General features: G+C 28.1%; 1 protein-coding gene across 3 annotated transcripts; it reads left to right on the plus strand.

Moving 5' to 3' along the window:
• The first annotated feature begins 4,126 nt into the window (after positions 1 to 4,126).
• LOC136977515 (putative sodium channel toxin Ts41) lies at positions 4,127 to 18,420 on the plus strand. 3 transcript variants are annotated; one of them, XR_010881100.1, is made up of 3 exons: positions 4,127 to 4,143; positions 4,604 to 4,678; positions 18,096 to 18,305. XR_010881100.1 is itself a non-coding variant. In XM_067273004.1 (3 exons), exons 2-3 carry the CDS (start codon positions 17,838 to 17,840, stop codon positions 18,326 to 18,328), a joined length of 282 nt encoding a protein of 93 aa, XP_067129105.1. In that variant the 5' UTR covers positions 17,597 to 17,616; positions 17,813 to 17,837; the 3' UTR covers positions 18,329 to 18,420. The 3 variants fall into 3 exon arrangements, 1 of the variants encoding a protein (XP_067129105.1); XR_010881101.1 differs by lacking the exon at positions 4,127 to 4,143 and adding an exon at positions 4,153 to 4,180; XM_067273004.1 differs by lacking the exons at positions 4,127 to 4,143; positions 4,604 to 4,678 and adding exons at positions 17,597 to 17,616; positions 17,813 to 17,886 and having other exon boundaries at positions 18,096 to 18,420.
• The last annotated feature ends 4,597 nt before the right edge of the window (positions 18,421 to 23,017 follow it).

A 23,017-nucleotide genomic window follows, 5' to 3' on the forward strand; every position in this document is an offset into this window, starting at 1 on the left:
GTTAATATATAAAAGCATACAATTAAAAACATATAATAATACATTCAACGACGATTTTTTAAAGTTTCCTTTAAATCGATATAACTATAGAAATACTTTCTATAATTTTTTTGTTGTGGTCTTATTACGACTTTCAAAATTTTATTTTAAGGTCCTTTAGGCGCACTTTTTTCTAAATCATTTGACTCAAATTAAAGAAAATCTCTATAAATATTAGCTAATATTGGAAAGACTATGCTTAACTATTTGTTAAAACCATCCTTTCCTTTAAAATTTCATTGTTATAATTGTGAATAAATTAGTTTCAATTTTGTTATTGCACTCAACCTGAAAAGAAAATAGAATTGGCTTCTTATATTGATTTTTTTCTGTTCAAATTAATACTAAAAGTTTTATAATTAAAGAATTTTTCCTCATTATTATAAAAAGGTATAACTAAGTATAAACTATAAGTGTTTCACGTAAAATCTTATAGCCTGGTGTATTCTTTCGATTTGTTTTTGTCAATAACTTCTTAATTAGAAGCACAGAAAATTTGAACTATTATTAAACTAAATGAGTAAATTCTTACGCCAAATAATAACCATTAATCTTAATTTATTTCTTTAAACATCATTGTCCTGTAATTAACTTAGAATTTATACAAATTTTTGCCTTATAATGAAGTTTTTAAATTTTATTATCGCTACAAAATGAATATTATCACAAAACTTTCGACATCATTTTCGTCATTTTGGAAGTTAAATTAAGTAAAATTTTAAAAATAGTCTTCAGATTTTACAATCGTAGTATAAAAGAATTACGTTTATTTAAATAGAATTATTGTAATAAAATACCTTTATTGAGGGTTTTGTATATTTTATACATTAAATTTATAAAATTTTAGTAAAACTTTTATAAATTTTATGAATAATATATACATAAATTTTATAAATTTTATTAAAATTACTATAATTATTTATAAAACTAAAATTATTTAGACTAAATCATTGACTTTGAAATGAATGATGTAAATTTTAATCAGAACAAATATATTCTAGTAAATATATTTTCATTAGTTAATACCAGATGTTATAAAAAAACAATACGTAAACATAAAATATACTTCATGGAATGCCGGATTAACTGGAATAATCGATTAATAATCAGTGAAAGAAATAATAAGATACTTTAATTATTTATTATTTATTTCTCAACCCCTGTTATATTTTAGTTACTTTTTTACTTTAATTATGTTGTTATTTAAAATTTTTTAAAATGTTCTAATACAAGCAGTATTAGAGGGATATTTCGTTTTACTATTTTTAGAGGAAACGAATTTAGGAAAAAAGTTGTTGTTTAAACAAATAATTAAGTACAGCAAGTTTAAACAATAAATTAAAAATAAAACAAAAGAAACATATTAAAATAAATTGTAATAACTGTACTAGTTTTAAAATTCTTTTATACGAATTTTATTATTGCATATTTTAAAATGCCGGAAAGTATGACGTCTTTAAACAAAGTAATCATGTTTAAACTCTTATTAAAAAGACTTGTACAAGACTTAATAATAGTTTTTAAACAATATTCACAAGGTAAAAGACACTTAGGCTCTATAATTAAAAACATGATAATGAAAAAAAGGTTTACGTTAGAAGCATATGTAAATTTTTTTATATTAGAATATTAAAATTTTATTAATTTAACGTATAAAATATAAAAAATTTTCCATAAAGATTTTTTATTACAACAATTCTATTTAAATAGACATAATTCTTTTATATGTTTTTTTGTATGTTTTTTACTTTTTATTAAATAATAATTTTTTATAGTTTGAAAAACATTTGTCGCAAATATTTTCAAAATATTTGTTTGATAATAAAACGTTAAATAATTTAAATCGAGTAATATATTTTTATAACTTTTTAGATACATGTATGAGAGGAATTATGAGCATTGTACTGTACATAATATATTTCACAAATTATCCGAATTAAAAATATACTTGTGTTTAAATTTCAAATATGGTCAAATGATATTTTGATGGATTTTCAATTTTTGTTTGAAGATTTTCGTCCGATGGCGATGATTATAGTTAATTTGAAGACATTGTCCTTCCCAGAAAGGAGCCACCATTTATTAGCTTCAATTATTGCGACGCTTCGAAGCTAAACTTATTTTCTAAATTACGTTTTAGTTTAACGAACTTATTAAATCAATTCGTTTTTTCATTTTGATTTTTGTAGTTTTGTTGTTTTCCGATTATACAAAAAGTTATTATGCCTTTTACGGTGCATGGAAGCACATCTAGAAAAGAGATTCACAGCCCGACCAGAGGTGACCAGCTCCACGTTAACGCCGAATTTACTTTATTCCTGGAGATCGCCCTTCAGATACTTATTTAAGTAACCTTAGATCTGTGCAAAGTTTAACAGGCAGAATCCTACTAACGTAGAGATCCGATTCCCGTTTTAATCGTTGAATAAGATCAATTTGAAATGTAACATAAACTCCTCTCATACATTAGGATGACCTGGATTCGTTACTTCTATACTTCTAGCACACAGGGGATGAAGACCTGGGACTACTCAGAGATATTGCCCGGGTGAGAAATAAAGAGAAAAGTAATATTTAGAGAAGAGGCGAAGGTGAAATATAAAGAGAAATAGGAAAGGGGATGAAGGAAGAAGGCTCATGGGCGTCTGCATCGTATTATTTACCGAAACCAACAAAATGTAAAGAAATATTGAGTACCGAGTGGTAACACTAATACAAAATTTTATGTACAGAGCCCACTACCACTTGTGGGTACCCTGGATTCGTTACGCATTAGAAGCATATCAGCGTTGTTTAACACATATAGAAAAAGAGATTCATTTCTTCGTGACTATTTACAGATGCACTATTGCATACAAAAAAGAGCGAGGGTAAAGAAACTAATAATGAATAATAATTAAGGGTGATAGATTCTCTCTAAAACCATATATTTAACACTTAAAATAAGTTAAAATTTACTTCCCGAACTTAACGATTTCCCGAAATTAATTATTTTAAACAAAATCTTAATTTCTAGGTATTTGCATAATATTAAATTTGAAATTCTAATACTTCGTTCTTGTAAGTCAAAATTACAATGAGATGATGTCGGATTATTAAACAGCCACATTCAGAAAAAAATATAATAAAACAAAAATTTGAATAATTAACAAAATATAGATCCAATATTGCCTTTATTAACGAGAGAAAATCTAGTACTGTGTACTCATATACATCAATATCTCAACAACTTTATATAAAGAAATAATTTGATATAAGTTTAAAAAGTTATTAAATGTATAATTTCATACTCAAAGATAAAGAAATTTGAATTATTTCACATCATCGTCGAATTTAAAAATATGAGAGAATATTAAATCAAACAAGTGTCTATTGATGTTGATCGAGTTATAACTAAATAAAAGATAAAAATATTTAATAATTCCGTGAGTTTTAATACAGTAAAAGTCTCCCCAGTGACCGAATGAAAAATCCATTGTAATCGTAGGTTCGTGCCAAGTCCTCCCAAGAGCAGCTTTCCTAGGCAGATCGCCCACGTCTTTCAGGGGTTGCCTTAATCTATCAATTCAATCCAACGTTTAATTACACGATGTGGTTAAAGAGTAAGTGTTATATCTAAAAAAATACTGAATGTCTACCGTTTAATTATGATTACATTGTATATTTAATTTTCCATTACTTGTGTTTCTTGACGATGCTTATTACAATACAAGAATAAAAATTGTAAGATTACAAACGCTAACATTATAAATGATCATTGCTAAAACAATTCATTGAAATAAAATATATGAAACACAAAGTGACTAAGCAGATCAAAATATTCAAAATTATTTTATGTTAGAATTATTTTTTTTTTAAATATATATTTAACAGTTTTTCTTTCAAAAGATTATTAAGTTAATTTTTATAAGAAGCTTATTGACGTAATCACAACGCAGACATTTTATGATCATAAACGGTCGCGATAAAAAGATAGTATGATAATTACATTTATTTCATAAAATATTTTCTACTAGAGGGATATCTTGTCAAGGTATATATAAAACGTAATTTGTTTTCAAGATTATTACTATAAAAGAAATTTGAGAGAAATTCAAACCATAGGTAAAACTAGAAATACCATAAGATTTTACTTCCTTTGGTAAATTATTTAATCGTATTCATAAAATTTTATTTGTTTCTTAAACTGTGCTTTCAGTTTGTATTTTCTTCAGCGATTAATGCTTTATTTTCTCTTATTAAATCATTTTAAAATTATAATATAATTTGTTTATATAATTAAGTTGATGCGAAAGTTTCATATATATAAGCAAAATTCTTATACAGTGTAGAGAAGACATATAGCCTAATCTTCAACTTACATTATATACTTAAGTTTTATATTTTTCAATTCTAAATTTCGACAGATACGGTTAATAGGTCTGAGCAATATATAAAAAACCTTGACATAAACATGCCATTCTTAAAAAATATTTATTTATAACGCCCATGTTCTTATGTAATTCAATTAACAGTATTGATCATATTGGATTAACATTAATAATAAAATAAATTTTCTTTGCAGATTACTGAAGTCATCAATCTTTAAATATGAAGATCTGTGTGCTATTTACAATCATCTTTATTCTTTGTTGTTTTGGTAATTATAAACTAATATTTATTTTTAGACTATGCTTTTATCTAATATCGTAATATTTAATAATAAAAATTTTCATTTACTTTTTCTTTTTATGAATCTTTAACAATCGTTTTCATAAACATTAGACAACTTTAATATATTACACTTTTTAGAAAATATATAGTTGAAATCTCTTACCTACTTATCATTGCAGAGATACAGGAGATATATGGTAAAGAAGGAGGTTATCCCAGATATTTCAGTTTTGCATACAAATGTCAAAGATGGGGAGAGAACGAATACTGCAAGGATGTTTGCAAACTTCATAAAGGAGGCTATGGATATTGTTATGCAGGAGAATGCTATTGCGAAGGTTTAACTGAAGAGAATATATACTTTTTTGATGTTTATAAAAAACATTGTAAAAATTCATTTTTTAATTAATATTCTATTTTCTTGTAATTAACGGAAGAATTATTACTTTCAATGTAAAAGACAAAAATTCAATGAAACTAATAAATATGAATAAATACTATTATTAGTAAATTCAATATAATCTATGAAAACATGCGCTTTACTTTCATTGGAAAATTTATGTATACGAAAAGTAATGAAAAGATGATAATAAAATGAAGTAAATGGATATATTATATAAATCAGTCGTATATTTCATATTTAGACATACAAAATTAAAATCGGAAAAAGCTTTTAAAAATAACATTAAATTGCCTAACTGAAAATGCAAAATTCCGTTTATAAAGGTACGAAGGTTGTTACTTTAACAGAAAAATACGTTTAATGTAAAATATTTCGATATCTTATGAATAAACAGAACTGGTGACAACGAGATATACTTTGTAGCCAAGACATTTATAACCTGTTGGCATGTATTTTTTTAGTGACAAAGAATTAACTAATAAGTGATATATACAGTATATATACACATCGCTTATTATGTTATACTATTTGACTTTTATTGCTAGTAGAATTATTTCATTGAATTATTATTAATTATTTAATGAAATAATCGTTATGTTCTTGTACTACTCCGTGAAAAAAAAGCCTGATCAAAATCTCAACTTGCAAAATTCACAGCTGAAATTGGTGGAGTAGGCATTTCTTTGTTCGTGCTTCTTTTTCAGGCTACTTATGATACACACACACAATAAAATCCAAATAAGATCTGAAAGTCATCTAATAATCCGTCTACTTTTCCAACGAAAAGAATGGCTAGAATAACGCTATCGATGATAGGATAATAAATAATCAAACTCAAAACGATCCTAAAAGTTTTGTTCAATGTCGCATAAGACGAGTTTGCAGCCATATTTCTAATTTGCAATTAGTCACAGTTTGTATGACTATTCTTACATTTGGGACATTAATGATATTTCAATTCGATAATTAAAGATAAAGGGAGTAAGGAGACAAAGGGAGGGCATGTGTCATATCACAGGTGAGGTCAAACATAATGAAAATTTTACTTGTTGCATTCACAGTTTTTTTCTAAAAAAAACATTACCTCCAACCTCAAAATAAGTCTTTGCATATTTATAATAATTAATAATATAAAAATTAATTTTTAATAAAATCTCCTAACATAGTTTCAACTCTTAGTGTTTTCTAAACTTTAATTAATCCATTTAAAGCTTTTATTATTATTAAACTTTATATTATACTACAATGTATAATTAGAAATAATCGGAATTCCTTCCTTATACTCTTAACTTCCTGTTCGAGAGCCAGGAAAGTCGTGCATGACTCTTGTCAACTTTCTAAAAAGCTAATAAAAGCTCCTCTACATTTTCCTGGCACTCTTAATACAGTTTGAAATTATGCGATTCATCCACCTAGTACAAAAAACGAAATTTTGTCAATAATTCACTTTTTTTTCTACAGTTCACAACGTAATTTGAGAATTTTAACTTCTTTAGACTCATTGCATTCTGTGTTTCTATTTCATAAGTCGAAGAGGTTTTAGAATCATATTTCGCTAATTGAAGATTTAAAAACTATTTCATGTCTAATTTCGTGTTATCTTTTGCTATTTGAAGGAAATAGATAGTATTATCACGAAGATGAAGATTGGTATTGCATAAAATTATGCCATTGATCGCACGACACAAAATCGAAAATCTTAACGTTTCACACCGAACGATCTTTATCATAAATACAAATTGGCAAATTATATCTTAGGGCTTTAAAATCGTTATTTTTAAAATTTTTTCATTTTGAAAATTTAAAAATGTAACGAAGATATCTGTGATTTAACAACTTATTGAGTGAGTGGATGAGTTCGTCTATGCATGCCGTATTTTTTTATTTGGTAATAAACGTTCATATGGCTTATTGGCTGCTGTTCTAATCATTTTTATTTCCTACCAAGACGTATTCACCATGAAAATTTCTAGCCAATTCCTTGAGTTTTCCTTGAGATTGCAATGTCTACGAACAGCAAAGACCATGCTGAAATTATTAAGAATTATAAAAAATCGCACTACGTTCTCATAAAAATATAATTTGAATTAAGAATGTTCGACTTATCGAGAGTCTATTGTATTCGTTCCAGAAGGCCGTTCGAAGTATGAATTGTTCGAAGTCCTTATAAGTTTTCTTCATTAGAAATAATGGAAAGTGAATTAGTCTGTTTCTGGACCATAAGTAATGCCCTTTTCGATAAACTAAAACTGCAAATATACATAATGATATATACACAATTAAATGCCCTAATAATAAATTAATACGTAAATACTGTATAATCAAATAAAATTTGAGTTAATTGGCGTCAAACAATCGATTTTGGCATGAAAATATAGCCGCAGATTCGCAACACATATACAGCTTTTATGCCTTGCATAAGTTTCTTTTTCACTTCAATTGCCGATACTACAACTTTCCTCTTAGACTACGTTGCAGACTTCTTAGATACCATAGTTAATAAAAGTTATATCTATTACAAAATACAAGAAATAAAACGTAACGCAAGAGATACTTTTACAGCGAGAGCGATAAACGACTTGGACATACAACAGAAAGCGTTTACGCAGCGAGCGCATTTTTTTCACTGACTGAAAAGTTCGAACATAGAAACATCGTTTGAACTTCAGCTCAAATTTCTTACGAATTCAGCATTCGAACTCTGGAACGTTCGAAGTTACAGCCTTTCGAATTACGAGGCAACACTGAACTTAAAATAGTTTTCTAATTCAATAATGACAAACACTAAAATATACTGTATGTAATAAAAGTTTGGACGCTAAAAATCATAACTAATATGATTTTCGTAACTATTTGTTTAATTTTTTAAGCTTAGCTATCCCAGATTAAGTAGTAATTAAGCATATTCAGTTTCAGTCTCACTGAAAGAAATTGCGTTATAATACTTTATATATACTAATAGAATATGCTACTTGAGAAAAATATATGAATGACAAAGTATTCGCCACATCGAGTAGCATTCCATACTTCGCTGTATTTGGATTATTAGATACTGGAGCAGGGAAGAGTCTGGTTTAAAAACCAGCATACAAGAGTAGGTTTAATTAGCTTCGGAATAAAATAAAATATACGATATTTACAAACTCATAAATTCGTAAATTTTATTATATCCAAATTATTACATTTTATAAAATAGAAACCGATTTAAGAAATTTACATGAATATTTGTTTTTTTTTTTTTAAATAATATAATAAATGCCAAGATAATAAAACTGAAATGGTACGGAAACGTGTAGTGATCTGTGCAAACATGTGGTTGTAAGAATAATATAACTAATTTAGTAAAATTTGTTGCTATTGGAGGAAATTTTATTGTTTGAGGAATTAGATTAATAACACTAATTCTACATTAGGGTATAAATAGCAGAAATTTGTTAAATAATTTTATAAGAATATACACCATTATATAAACTATTCTGCTGCAAAAGTTGAAAATATTTTTATCAACACATTAATTTGTAAAAATAAAAAAATTGGAAAGTATGAAATTCTTTTTGATTGTCTCTTTAGCAACATTGTGCTGTTTCCTGGGTACGTTAATGTTTATATTTATAATTATTTAGACAGAATAAATTTCTATATTCAGAGATTTCATAAATGATTTTCTTTTCAGAAATGAAAAGAAGTATACGGCGACGAGAAAGGAAATTATCCCGTCGATTTTCAAGGAGTTTATTATGAATGCATCGTACACCCTAATTGCCCATTTTACTGTAAAATACATGGTGTGAGTTACGGCTATTGCTATGCTGGAGTTTGCTATTGCGAAGGTTTACCTGATGCAGATATAAATTTCTGGGATGTAATGAAAAAACAATGCGATTATATGTAAAATCGTTATTTTCTTACAATAGTAATGGGAATAATGTAATTCGAAGCTGTAATAAAAGTGATACTAAATGAAAATGTGTTTTATTATTTTTAATTTTTGAAAATTATACATAAAACGTTCATAGTTTTGAGTGAAATAAGTTTTTTTTTTCTGAAAATAATAAGAGAATTGTTACGAAGGTTATTTGCAAAAGAAAACATCGAAATTTTATATCACATTCGCGGTAGTAAATTCGATGATAAGGACAAACGGAAAAAACGAAAACAGCTATCATAACAACTGCAATAAAGGAAAATGGAGAAAAAACGAACGAACAAACCACTGTGAATTACTTACATTAATGGATTGCGCAGTTGATATTTCAGTTTTTAAAATTTTTATTTTCTCCCTTTTTCAGTGTTACTACTATGCGCTATCAACGTGAATATATTAGTAATAAATAAAGAAGTTCACAAAATGCTTTATTGTATTAAAAAATGCTTTTTCCTTTTTTTTTTTTTTTTTTTTTTTTTTTTTGTAACTCTTTCCGCCCAGTGGACACTAAGAGGGCCTCTTATAGCAAGCCCATTATGGGTTCGGCCAGGCCCACAATGGGGCGGCCGGGTGGTGAGGGACGGGGACCGACATATCCGGACGGACCACCCCCCGAAAAATTCCTGGGGATTTCTCGACCCGTCCGGATTCGATCCCAGGTCCCCCAGGGCGGTAGGCTGCTAACCTTGACCGCTCGGCCATCCGGCCGCTAAATGCTTTTTCCTAGCAAGAATAAACAAATTTTCTACAAATACTTAGAAAATGATGCATTTTTAATCAAACGTTAATTGAAAGGTATAGTAAAGCAGTAAAATTAATAGTAATTTTAACTGCTTCATGGAGAAAAGTATTATTTAGTCATGCTGTCTTTTGTTTTATATGCTTCGCCGAAGAGACATGTTGTTTTAACAGTAGGTTTTTCTCATTTGAAGACAATAAAAGTAGTATAGACGTCTTGACTTTACAGTAAAACCTTTATTTGGAATTCAATCGCAACGCAGAAATACTTTAGTTTGTGATAGACTAAATCTATCAGTGACTCCACCTGAATACAGTTTAATCTCGTTGTCAACTAATTATTAAATTCTCTATTTTATCTTATAAAATGTATGTAAAGTATTTGGTATAATTAATCATCTTTTATGATAAATGATTTTTCCTGTTGATTATTGTAAATGTAGAATAAATTATTAATTTTAATACAGAAATAAAAAAAAGTAAGACAATTGACACTAAGCAGCACCATGTATGTTTGAATTTCACATTGGGTTCAGTAGAGAAATGCTTTAGAATGCCATTTGACCTGTAAATATGCTGTTGAAAACTTTAAATGCTTTATTGATTTTTAATGCTTTCATATTACACAAATTCTTTTTAATATGTGGTCCAATTACTGAAATGTCTTCTAAAGTTATCTACATATCAGCAAATAATGTTTCATGAGGCCTTTCGCAGGTTTTTAAAAAAATGCTTTGACTGCTTATAATGCTTTTGATTATCCTTAGTAATAAATTAATAGACTACTCGAATTCGTAGTTCCCAGTATCAAAGCTTTCAAACAGCTACAGTAATTACAGTGCACAGAGAATTTTATATAAAAAACATACATAAATAGATTGAAACTTTTATTGACATTATATACTTTTAATATTTATTTTAGATTATATTTAATTATCAGTTTTTGTATGTTTTTTTATGTTATTTTTATTTAATTTATTTTAAGAATTTTAATAGGTGACTGAAACATTTTGTTTATTTTTACATTAAATGACTACTGAATTGATATAGTTTGTTTTGTTGACATATGATATACAGTAATACCTCAATTTTGGTCTATAATTCGTCCGAAAACAATCGAAGAAATCCGAAACTGACGAAAACCGAGGCAATTATTTCCGTACGAATCAACATAAATCCAATTAATTCATTCTAGACACTTCAAAATACATACCAAAAACACAATTTATAGAGAATTAATATAGCGTTAAATACTAAAAGCAATAAGAAATTAATCTAAAAAGACTAAACTAAAGGAAAGCGGTGGAATTGTTTGGCTAGACGCTCTTGTCTTGTAGAAGTTAGTTGGACATGAGCTTCTAGCCTATATCGCCCCGTGGTAAAGTGTGACGTAATTGTCATGTAATAGTAGTTGTATGCGTTTATGGTGGTCGTATCGTGGGGAATAATGCCTTCCGGGAGGTACGTTTAAGGGTAACTGGCCCCTATTCAGGCGTTACAAACGTGGAGAAAACCCGAAAACTCCACCTGACCAGCCCGTCCTGGCGAAGCGCGAACCCACGACCGAACTCCCAGTGTTCAGAGAACGGAAACGGAAACGGAACGCGACGGCCCACCATTCAGCCAACGGAACGTTGGCCAATGGTGGGCCGTCGCGGGGTAATGCTCACACGAGAAATAACGCCACACAGCCGGAAAATGCGTGGGTCGCCATTTGTTTTCGCAAAATTATCAGCGAGGTCACTTGCCTACGCTGACGAAATCCGAGGCAATCGACGAAAACCGAGACAAATTTTTCAGGAAAAAAATCGACGAAAACCGAAACCGACGATAACCATAGTCAAACAAAACCGAGGCATTACTGCAATTTGTGTTTATTCGTATATTATTGATAAAATTCATAACCCAGAAAAAAGAAACCTCTTAAAATATAAAAAGTTTCTTACAATATTCACACTTTTAAAATAAAAGTATAAATTATAAAAAACTGTTTTATTGTTTGTTTGTTAATAAAATTTAATTTAAAATAGAATGAAATGAATTCCTTTCGTTTCATTCTTCACACAATACATTAATTAAATGAAAGGATATTTTTATAATATAATTGATGAATGCACTATTAAATTTAATAATTTTATTTATTGAATATTAAAAACGTTCTTATTTTTTAATTATATTTTGCGATTAAATCAAACATCAAAATCAAACAAACAAGAAAATATTTGTCAGAATTATAACACTTGAAAATCTTCAGTAGTTTCCATTGTATTTTAAATTTAAATATTATCAAATATAAAATTTATTTTTTTTTAAATTATAGATATTATAATCAAAGACAAATACTACATATCAAATCTAAATAAAAGATTTATTTTATGAAACAAACAAACTTTTATTATTGACTATTAGTGTCTAAAGATTCTTTAGAAAGAGGGCATAAAAAGAGAATTTTGTACAAAATTAACTATTCTACGATTGGCAAAAATGCTTTTAATAAAACTCGCAGACAAAACCGTAAATGTAATTAAAAACATTTTCCTCATAATAAGGAAAAAAATTATGTCAGCAGCATATGTTTTTCTAAATATTAGAATATTAAAGTGTTATAAATGTGATGTATAAAATACACAAAAGTCTATAAAGATACTTTATTGCAATGATTCTATTTAAATAAACATAATTTTTTTTTATTGTTGGAAAAACATTTGTCACAATTATTTTCGTAATGTTAATGCAAATTTTACAATAAAAATAAAATATTTTAAACTAACCGTTATATTTTTATGATAAGTTAAACAGAAACAATTTATATAACTTGCAGTCATTATAAAAAAATAATTTAACAAATTACCCAAAGTAAAACATTCTTGTGTTTGAATTTAACATATAGACAGAATAGTATTAGAATGGCTTTTCAATTATTACCAGGTTTTGGAGATAAAATGTTTATGAAAATTGTTTTCGTTTAACGAAAATATTAAATAATATATGTATTTTTAATGAAAATTTTTCGGTTTTAAAATATATTTTACGCAAATCTGTGATATTACTGCAAAAGAACTTGAGTTCTCGCTACAAGTTATTTTACGAAACTGATAAATACATTACACATTAAACAAACTTTCAACGTTTTCACGATTGAAAGTACATTTCAAATTGATTAAAAAACCTCAGTAAATCTCAATTATAGTTCGATATATAGGATTAGAGTCTCGATCGTTTTTAAGATGAATGATCTGAAAAAATGTGAATTTTTGAAAGTTTGCGACTCTGTAAGAAAATGCCAAGCGCGTGTGAATACGAAAGGACATGTAAAATATCTTTTCTAAATATCGAGATAAAAATTTTGTAAGATTATCCTCTCTTTCCAAGTCGCGTACAACATGCAGAAGCCAAAAAACAGTAATGATAATAGAAATTATTGAGTTTTTTTACCTATGTTTTGACCTATATTTACTAAAATTTTGTGAACTATCTACTATACAAATGCTGAACACCTAACAGACCGTATAAGTTCTATATTTTTCTATTTTAACAGAAAATTTTAAAAGATTAGAGTTAAATACTTGTTTTTCTCAATTACGTATTTAATTTTTAAAAATTTTATTATCAATTCTTTATTAATTTGTAATTTATAACTAAGTTACATAAATATAAATTAAACTTTACTGGTAAGTATTTTTAAACGTAAATGCAATTAATATGAAATAATTATGAGTTTAAAAATGTAAGGATGTAGATTCCGCTTATTGTTATCACAAATACTTTAATCAGTGTTTAATGTTACCAGAACTAGTAGATTCCAAAACATTAAAAGCTAATAATAATAATAATCAGAAATAAAATATCTTTAACCTGATGATTTATTTATTAATTCCTTTAACGTGCAGTTTTAATGTTTATTAAAATAAAATTAGAATTTTCTCAAACTGTAGTCTATTTATTCTGTTTATGTTACAATTCAGCTTTAATACTAGCGTTGACATGCTCCAAAGTAACTACAGTAAGCAGATTTTATTGTACTGTATATTTTAAAAATAAATTCCAACAACATACTAACATAGAGCATATGCATATAAATGTTCACAATATAAATTTTCAATTCACAATTGGTAACCGTCAGCGTTTAGCACTCACAAGAGGTTTTCATACTTTGTCGCGCTATTTTTACGATGTGAGCACTTTTCAAAAGCTAAAATGGTAAAATTTTACAAAGTGCTGTACAAAATTTTTATCTAAAGTACTAAATTTGCTCATGGACGTTCTTCGGTTAAAATGAGATCAGTGGCGGATCCAGAAGAACCCAAAAAGATCTTTTATTTATATGTGCAAGACGATTTTATTGCGGGTGGTCAGATAAATCATATTTGCCGCTATAATGTTTTTATAAACTGTTTTAAAGTTTGAACAAATAAACTTTAATTTTTTTTTTTTTTTGCTTGTGAATGGCTTAACCATCTATAAGACACGTAGATCTGTCCATAATTGAGGTCAAGTATAATCAATATTATTATTTAAGGTTATTATTACCACAGCATTTTGAGTACTTACCGTGTTGTTTCAACTGTTTACTACTTTGTAATAGCACTGGCATAATACTATTCTATTTTATTGAGAGTTATGTTTCATTTATCTATAACTGCACGTCATGTCTGTGTTATCAGCATTCAAAAGCAAGAAAAATAGTTAATTTTGTTATTGTAGCGGCTGAAATTTTAGTCCAATAAATATACGAATTAATTATGATTATATGTAACCAGTGTTTTCTTTCCGTTGGCGGTTTTTCTCCAAATCTTAGAAAACATTCCTTTCCGGAAGGTTGGCAATTATGATAAATATATAAATACTTCACATTCATTGAATACTAGGAGTATAGTAGTTAGCGTTGTCCAGAAATTAGAAAGATTATGTATTACATAATCGTTAAACATTACACTGTTGTAATGCCGTTAAACATTAACGGATTGTTGTACTAATTCGTTAATTATTTGTTTTATACGAAAAATTTAAATTCGATTTTTTAAATGAATTAATAAAACTCAGTTTCAAATTGAAAAGCATGAGTTTGTTTCCTTTGTTTTAAATGTTGAAACTTTCGAAGAAGTAATTCACTATTCAGGGGTGTCGATAGAGTTCGCGGCCTGGCGGAAAAATGTACATCTGTCTCAAGTAAAAATCGCAATATCCAAATATTTTTAAAGTTGCGGCAATTTTTTATCTGCTTCGGAGTAATTTTCAGTATCGTCTTACTGCTTATTTGCGCATAAAATAACAAATTGTGGGATGATATCTGGGTCTTTGTCAATCCCGTGGCTAGGAGTTTTACTTCATCCCCATCTCTCGTCAGTCCTCTTAGCAACATCACTATCATAATTTACTTCTGTACGCCATCTAATATTTTTTACTGTTCTTCCAACGAAAACTGATTGGGCTGCAATTTGAAAAACTTGTAGGCTTATAAATTCCCACTGTCCGCTTGCCTTTCGTTAATCTCGAGAACATAGATAGATGAAAGACGAGATAACATATAGAAACCTGCGAGACAGGAGGTCCCGATGAACTATATATAAACGTCCTATGCAAACCGGAAATCGTGTTATTTCAATATTTCAATTCAAAAAATTTCCCCTGAAACGAGTTTTACAGATGATTGGCACGACTCTATTGCTAATGGAAAGGTATGATGTACAGGGGCCAGACACTACTAATTTGAGGTGAAGAGCATATATTTAAATTAAAAAATTATTTTAGTTATGATTAAAAATTACAGCCCGGCATTGTGACGATGTCACAATAAATAATTGCTCGTTTAGTTTCTTTTTGTTTTTCTCTATTATCACTCTCTCATAAAATAAACTGTAGAGTAGTAACACCATATAATAAGCGAACGCATGAACGATATTTTATTCATTATATTCCTGACTCTATCTCAATATTTTGATATTAAATAAATGATTAATAAAGTAACATTCATATTTCATTTCACATCTTTTGTTTTTTTTAAACATTAATGACTAAAACGACCGGTAAGGGCTCTTGCTAGACTAGTTCCTACACTAGAACAGGAGGATAAGGAAGTCTGTATTTGTTTAATTAGGAGAGACCGGGGCAACTTCGGCATGTTAAGAATAAGTTAAATTTTGTGTAATAAATACTGCTGTAAACTGAAATAAAAGCGTTGTTTATTGTCTACCAGAATGAAACCTTACCATAGAACTGGTTAAAATCAGTTTGGAAATAAAAATAATTATAATAATGACAACTTTATAAAGAGATAGCGATTGCCGAAGTTGCCCCCATACCAGGGGCAACTTCGGCAACAGTAATAGAGCAATGTAGGGAGGTATGTAAATTTGTGTTATTAACAATGTATACGTTAAAATTCACTATTAAAACAAAGAAATACTCTTCCAAAGACCTATTTAATATTATAACAACGAAATACAAGATCAAAGGCATATTTAAGTAAAGAAAATGTAAAAAAAAAATTATTTACGAAAAAAATGAAACATAATAAATGAAAACATTATAATGCAAGTTAAAAGCAATATAAAGTAAAATGAATTAGTGAACTCAAATAAACAGTAGAAATGAAATTTGCTTAACAGCAAATTGTTTAAGATAGGCAACGCTGCCGAAGATGCCCCAATAGTGACGATTTAGAAACATTAAGTGGAACCAAGCCATGATCTGGTCACGTGAATAAGTTAATGTTTTATCTTCTAACAGGAAAAGCAACTTTCGTTATTATGGAATTATAACAAAACATGCCAATTCTATATAAATGGAAGCAAAATATTACATGAAATTGAATGAAAATGACAATTTACTTGTTAATTCAACTGCGCTTGTTAGAGAAAAATACAAACACCACACTCAACAAGCCACCAATAAAACTCAACTGCCTAACCTCTAAAGAGAGTCTCCTTTTATTTTGTTTCTAAAAAAATGCGATTGACGAACTTGCCCCGGTCTCCCCTATACAATGCTACCGTATAAAATGTAAATGCTAACAAAAGCTTAAACGGAATAATTTTGTTAAATTATGATAAATTTCCCTTTTTAACAACATTAAGACACAAAACTAAAAGCTAAATTGTGTGTGTAACGCCATCTGTTATGAGATTTTATTAAACAATAATTTTTATATTATTAACGATTATAAGATGTCAAAAGGCTTAATTTTTAGGATAGAGATAAATTTTCAAAAATTCGTAAGTGCAATGACGAGTATAACTTTTATGACAAATGTTCATTCACATTTCATTGCTGACTCAAGGTACAGAACGATACATGTCTTCTCTCGATCTCCTTGCCAGCGACTTTATACCTTGTCACAGGAAATGTCAAAACGTCGAGAAATGCAAAAAAAAAAAGGTTAAAATTTGACCGATTATCATACTTCTCCTGTTATATTTCATACCAACCGGAAAAGTAAACATAGAAAATGTAAACTTACAATTATTTACATAAAAATTGATCATTTCCGGCGTATAATTTTTTGCAATAAAAAATATTAAACACAAAATGGCTAAATAGTAGAAAGCATTATAAATTATGTTTATTTGATAACATAAATCTTGTTCGAAAATTTATTAAACTGATTTTTTTAATAAGAAGCTTATTGATACAACACAGACCTTTTATATTGATAATTATAACATTTTACGACGAAACATAACGTGGACATTTTACGATTATAAACGACCGCGGTAAAAACAAGTATTACGGTAATTATATCTATTTTCATAGAATGTTTTCTATTGGAAGGCTGGGTGTACTGCAAGGTATATATAAAACGTAATTTATTGTCAAAATTAGTATAAAAGAAGTCAAAGAGCAGAAACTCAAACAATAGGTAAAACTGAAAATATAACGTTTTATTTCATTTGGTAATTTGCTTGATTTAATTAATAACATTTTACTCATTTCTTAAATTTTCTCTTTATTTTGTACTGTCTTTATTTCGATTATTTTATAATCTGCAATTCAAATATGAAGCATAAGAGTAGCTCAAATCTGAATTGTTATTGAAATTAATGTTTTCTTCGCAGATTGATTCGTCGTCAATTAGTGAATATGAAGTTTTATATGCTGTTTGCAATAATCTTTGTTTTCTGTTTATTTGGTAATTATCGACTAATCGACCTTATCTTTTATCTAAGATTAGAGTATTTAAAAATAGTTTAATCATAAATTGCGAATAAGTAAAAAATTTTTATTTTCTATGTTTTTATTAAATATTTAACTATCATTACAGTATAAGAAACTTTTAACGTTAATTTAATGGTTTTAGAATGAAATTTCTTGAAATCCCTAACTTATTTAACATTCCAGAGATACAAGAGATATATGGTAAAGAAGAAGGAGGTTATCCCAGATATTTCAGTTTTGGATACAAATGTCAAAGATGGGGAGAGAACGAATACTGCAAGGATGTTTGCAAACTTCATAAAGGAGGCTATGGATATTGTTATGCAGGAGAATGCTATTGCGAAGGTTTAACTGAAGAGAATAAATACTTTTTTGATGTTTATAAAAAACATTGTAAAAATTCTTTCTTTAATTAATATTTTTTTTTCTTGTAATTGGTGAAAGAATTATTATTTTGAATGTAAAGGAGAAATATTCAATGAAATTAATAAATATTAATAAATACTAATATTAATACATTTAATGTGTGGAGATTAAAGCTTTCAGGTTTATATCCACATACTCATAAGATTAGAATTTTTTTAAATATATTGCTAACGAAATTAATTATTGCTATTTTTTCGTTACTAATCTGAATTTACGTGACTGAACTCATATAACTAATCTAAAAATTTATTTTTTACAACGAAACTTGAATTAAGCTGGCAAAATTATCGAGCATTTAATTTATAAAAAATGTAATATTACAAAATTTAATAATATAATAATTAAACTAAAAAGTAAGGCGATCACAAGAACAGATGACTTCAACGTCTGTTACACACATGTCCGGTCTAAAAAGTGGTGACCTTTCTCTCCTCTCTCCCCTGTCCAAGCTTTCCCTTCCCCTTCGTGACCCCTCAGTTCTCCGAATTCTTGACCATCGCAGATGTGGAGTTAAAGGGGAGGGGTGCTAATGAATAGCAGATTTTAAACTCTGCTTACAAAAGATTCGTGAAAGATCAGCTTTTTCCTATTATTAGAAGAGTCAAATTTTGTACAATAAAATAAATTACTAGGAACGAAGTCTAATTTTAGTTTTAATCACTTTATTTTAATCTTTTTGCTAATAATGTACTTGCTTTAATTAATCAGAAATTTTATTGTATTTTAAACTCTATATTTAGTTTATATCCTTTTTCTTTGTTCTGTTTGGTTGTGTAAAGAACAACTATTAGCTATCAGACAGGATGTCCATTGGATCCACATCTCGAAGATGCGTATGTAAATGCGACACCGTGATTGTTTATCTATCAACCAACGTTGTAAAGGAATTTTGCCTATTTTTCCGATTTTAGGGACCCTCCTTTTCAAATTTTTAGCAATATTGATTTAAAATAATTTAGAGAAACAAATTAGAATAAAAAATTATCAATTAATTGTTATAAATCTCACAACATGCGAAGGGAGAGGAGGAGGACCATTGGATAACCAATCATGGTTTTTACTAATTACTTCACCTTCCTCCGGAACAAAAGCATGATTGGTCAAAAACAAAGAATAAAACAAAAAGAAATGACGAAATCGACGGACTGGATTAAGAGACTGGACTGACTGACAGAACTGTACTGATTGACCGGAAATGACCCGACTTTGCCACGGACATAGTAAACGACGAAGTGAAGAACCAGGTAAAGGAAAAACAAGACAAAAAGGATAAGAGCACAGGGAGAGAAAGTTAAGAAAGAAGAGAAGACAACTCTTTTCCTGGTATGTTGTGAATCGCACATTTCGGATACCCCTCGCTGGGTACCCCCACCATTTTATAGATAGATGTAGGCCAACTTTCTAAATCGGATTTTATAAATTTTGTTTTAAAATTTTGTTTTTTATAATAAACTCGAAAGGTTAAGCCTGATGATGGCCTATTGAGTAGGCCGAAAACGTTAGTTCTTTCAATAAAACCATCTCAGCAACAAATAAAGGTGTAGTGTGGTGAATTAAGATAATAAACTCTCTTTTTTATTTGTACTTGACTATGAATTCATTCTCCTGAGAGGCTCATTCCTGGTCTTCGGAGTGACTCTTACCCTCGCGTCTTAACTAACTATCTGCTGTTTTTTTTCTGTTTTAACTCTGAAGTGTGTCCGACAAAACACACCTGGTAGCATGGTCCTACCCTAATCTTGCATAATCAAATTTTATAAGACCCCGAGCCCCACAACGTCTACCGTATTATATATTTAATATTATAATGAAACTTGAAAACTAACACCAGAAATCAATGATGTAAAGATAGACTTGGATATAATTTCGACATTACTTTCTTACTTCATAAATATATCGATACATAATAGAAAGTTTGCTGATTGCTTATGTCATATATTACCAATACATATATATATATATAAGAAAATAAAACAGATATTGTTAATTATTGTCCAATAATTATAGCCTCGTATATTTCAAACATAATATCGTTTCCTATTTTAACATGAACGAGTTAATTAAAACATATTTAATTCAGTGATATCAGTTGGATTTAAACTGAAGATCTACTGAAGAGGCTTTGAATCAAAAGAAGCAGTATATCGTTTCGAATCTGGATAAACCCGTTATTATGTGTACAATATTTGATGATTTACGATAGGTTTTTGATATGATTAATAATTTAATATTAATATATTGGAATCAAAACTCAAGGATATGGTGCTCCGTAGAACATCATCTATTGTTGATATTGGGTTGTTTAAAGAATAGAAAGTTTTATGTTAGAGTGGGTAATTCAGTGTCTAGTTCTTTTAGAGTAATACCTGGAGTACCACAAGGTTTGCTATTGTATCATACGTACATAAATGATTTACTTAAACTCATTGTTTTAGAAAATTATTTTAATTTTGCTTTCTTTAATAAATTCAGATTTTTTTACTAATATACATGAAAAATTTCAAAAATTTTGGTAGTGACCATGAGAAATCTAAGTGAGGATATATGTACAGATTATTACGGCATAAATATGTTATTGTTTTTAATTTTTATATAAAAAGTAATAGAAAAGTTTAGTAAATGGAATTGCACTATATATATAGTTTAACTTTTAAGAAACTTGTAAAGCAGAAACACATCAATCTGTTCTATAGAATAACTTCATTCTGATTAAGTATCGAGTATAGAAATGACAGAAAACGTTAGGCAAGATAACAAACAAAGAATGAAAAGAAATCAAAGTATGATCTTTTCCATTGTGAGATTCTGGAAATTTGAATAGAAATTTCTTTAATTTAAATATAATATTTCGTTATTTTATAAAAGTTAACAAAATTCAAAGAAAACAAGAAACAAATGTTTCCTGTGTTTAAAGTCAGTTCTCGAGAGAGATCCTTATCTCCCATGACTAAGTGGTTGACTAAAACACAAAATGACACTCAGACAAACACTCATCATGACACTCAGTCAGATGATCTAATATCTTAATCTCCATTGGAGGATAGGGAGTACAAAAGAGGGATACGCGCCAAAATCCGGCACATCATTTTAACGTCCAGTATCCTCTTCTATTTGAATTGCGTGCCATTCTCCCTGGGATTGTAACTTCCGTCCAAAGTAAAGAATTGTTATAAAACAACTTAATACAAAGGTAATATAATAGATATTGTAAACTCTCTCTCAATCTCTCATGTCAGGGACATATTTAGTTAATGTCGATAGATAACGAGATTCTTGTTATGTCTTTTTGTTTGACATTAATTTAACTCATTTGTAATCTTTATTTTTGTATCTATTAGATTAGTTTATTTTATTGTTAAATCGACGTGTTCAAATTCTTTTCCAGACTCATATCGCGTTCTCACAACCTCCCCCTCTTGTCATTCGAAATTAGCCCTCCTTTTTAAGAAGTAGTTTAGGTTAAGTTTTATCGCAAGTTAGGACGCGAGATTAAAATAAGTTCTATCCTAACTGGTGTCAGTCCTGACAAGGTTAAGATTTAACAATCTTAATCTAACTTAAAGCCATCCGACTATATTGAGAACGGGTTTAGTCAACCCGTGCCGAATAAGTGGTCAGAAAAGATCGACCCCCGATAGATTTGATCTAAGAATTTTCTTAAAATACGGCTGTTCACACCGTATTTTAAGAAAATTCTTCGATCAAATAACAGTTCTCGAATAGCACAAAACATGGAAATACATTCACGATGAATTTTAACATATCTGGTATTAACAATGTGAAAAGTGATTAGAATGTAGTCACAATGGAGAAACGTTTATAAATGTAAATAGTTTTTGAAAACTAAAATAAAAAATCAACAGTCATTGGTTAAATGTGTATGAATTGAAATGAAATAAACAAAATATTGTTATATAATTGATCATTTCTCAACATTACTGAAAACTATAAGAGAACTTAATCAAAATTGCGATATTTCGCATATTTTCATTTGTTCAATTATTAAATAATAGCATTTAAAATTCACATAACTGATAACCGTAATAAACTGTAATGAAAATCAAATTGTTTAAATGATTTATTTTACTTTTTAGAATTTTTTAAAATATTTCAGAAATTAAAATGATTAACACTTTTCGAACTCCTTTTTAAATTCCTTGACACACATAAATGCTTTTAATCGGTTGATAATTAACTAAATAATTAACTAAATAGATTTGAATTTAATATATTCTCATATTTCGCTTTACATTTAAAACAAAATTGTGTATTTATTTTTCTATACAAAGCCATAATCAAAACATTTTTTATATGAATTATTCATATGAATATTTAAAATGTTGTTTTATTAATATTTCGACTGATTTAATCTAAAATATTTCCAATGGTATATTTTTTTTGTTAAAAAAATACAAACAGTGTATCATTAAAACAATAGAACTTTAATAATTGATATTTTTTATAATATTTTCACCAAAATTGTCGTTTTATTGAAACAAGAAGTTTTCAAAATCAAAAAAATAAAAAAAGGTAAGTGTTAAAATCTTCAAATTGTATTTTATAAAATGATTGGAAATAGAAAATCTAAAGATAAGTATAAAAATCGTATTGTTTTTTATAATATGACAAAGATAAATATTAAGTTAAATCAGCGTATTTATTTTATAGCAGTCAGTTTC

This window comes from Centruroides vittatus, unplaced genomic scaffold (assembly GCF_030686945.1).
Source record: "Centruroides vittatus isolate TY-2023 unplaced genomic scaffold, ASM3068694v2 contig_460, whole genome shotgun sequence".
NCBI classification, from domain to species: Eukaryota; Metazoa; Arthropoda; class Arachnida; order Scorpiones; family Buthidae; genus Centruroides; species Centruroides vittatus.

What these genes read in the sequence shown, in the direction of transcription:
- LOC136977515 (XM_067273004.1), top strand. Translation starts at nt 17,838, where the DNA reads ATGAAGTTTTATATGCTGTTTGCAATAATCTTTGTTTTCTGTTTATTT. An exon ending in CTTTGTTTTCTGTTTATTTG is followed by an intron (nt 17,887 to 18,095) that starts GTAATTATCGAC and finishes TTAACATTCCAG; the next exon opens with AGATACAAGAGATATATGGT.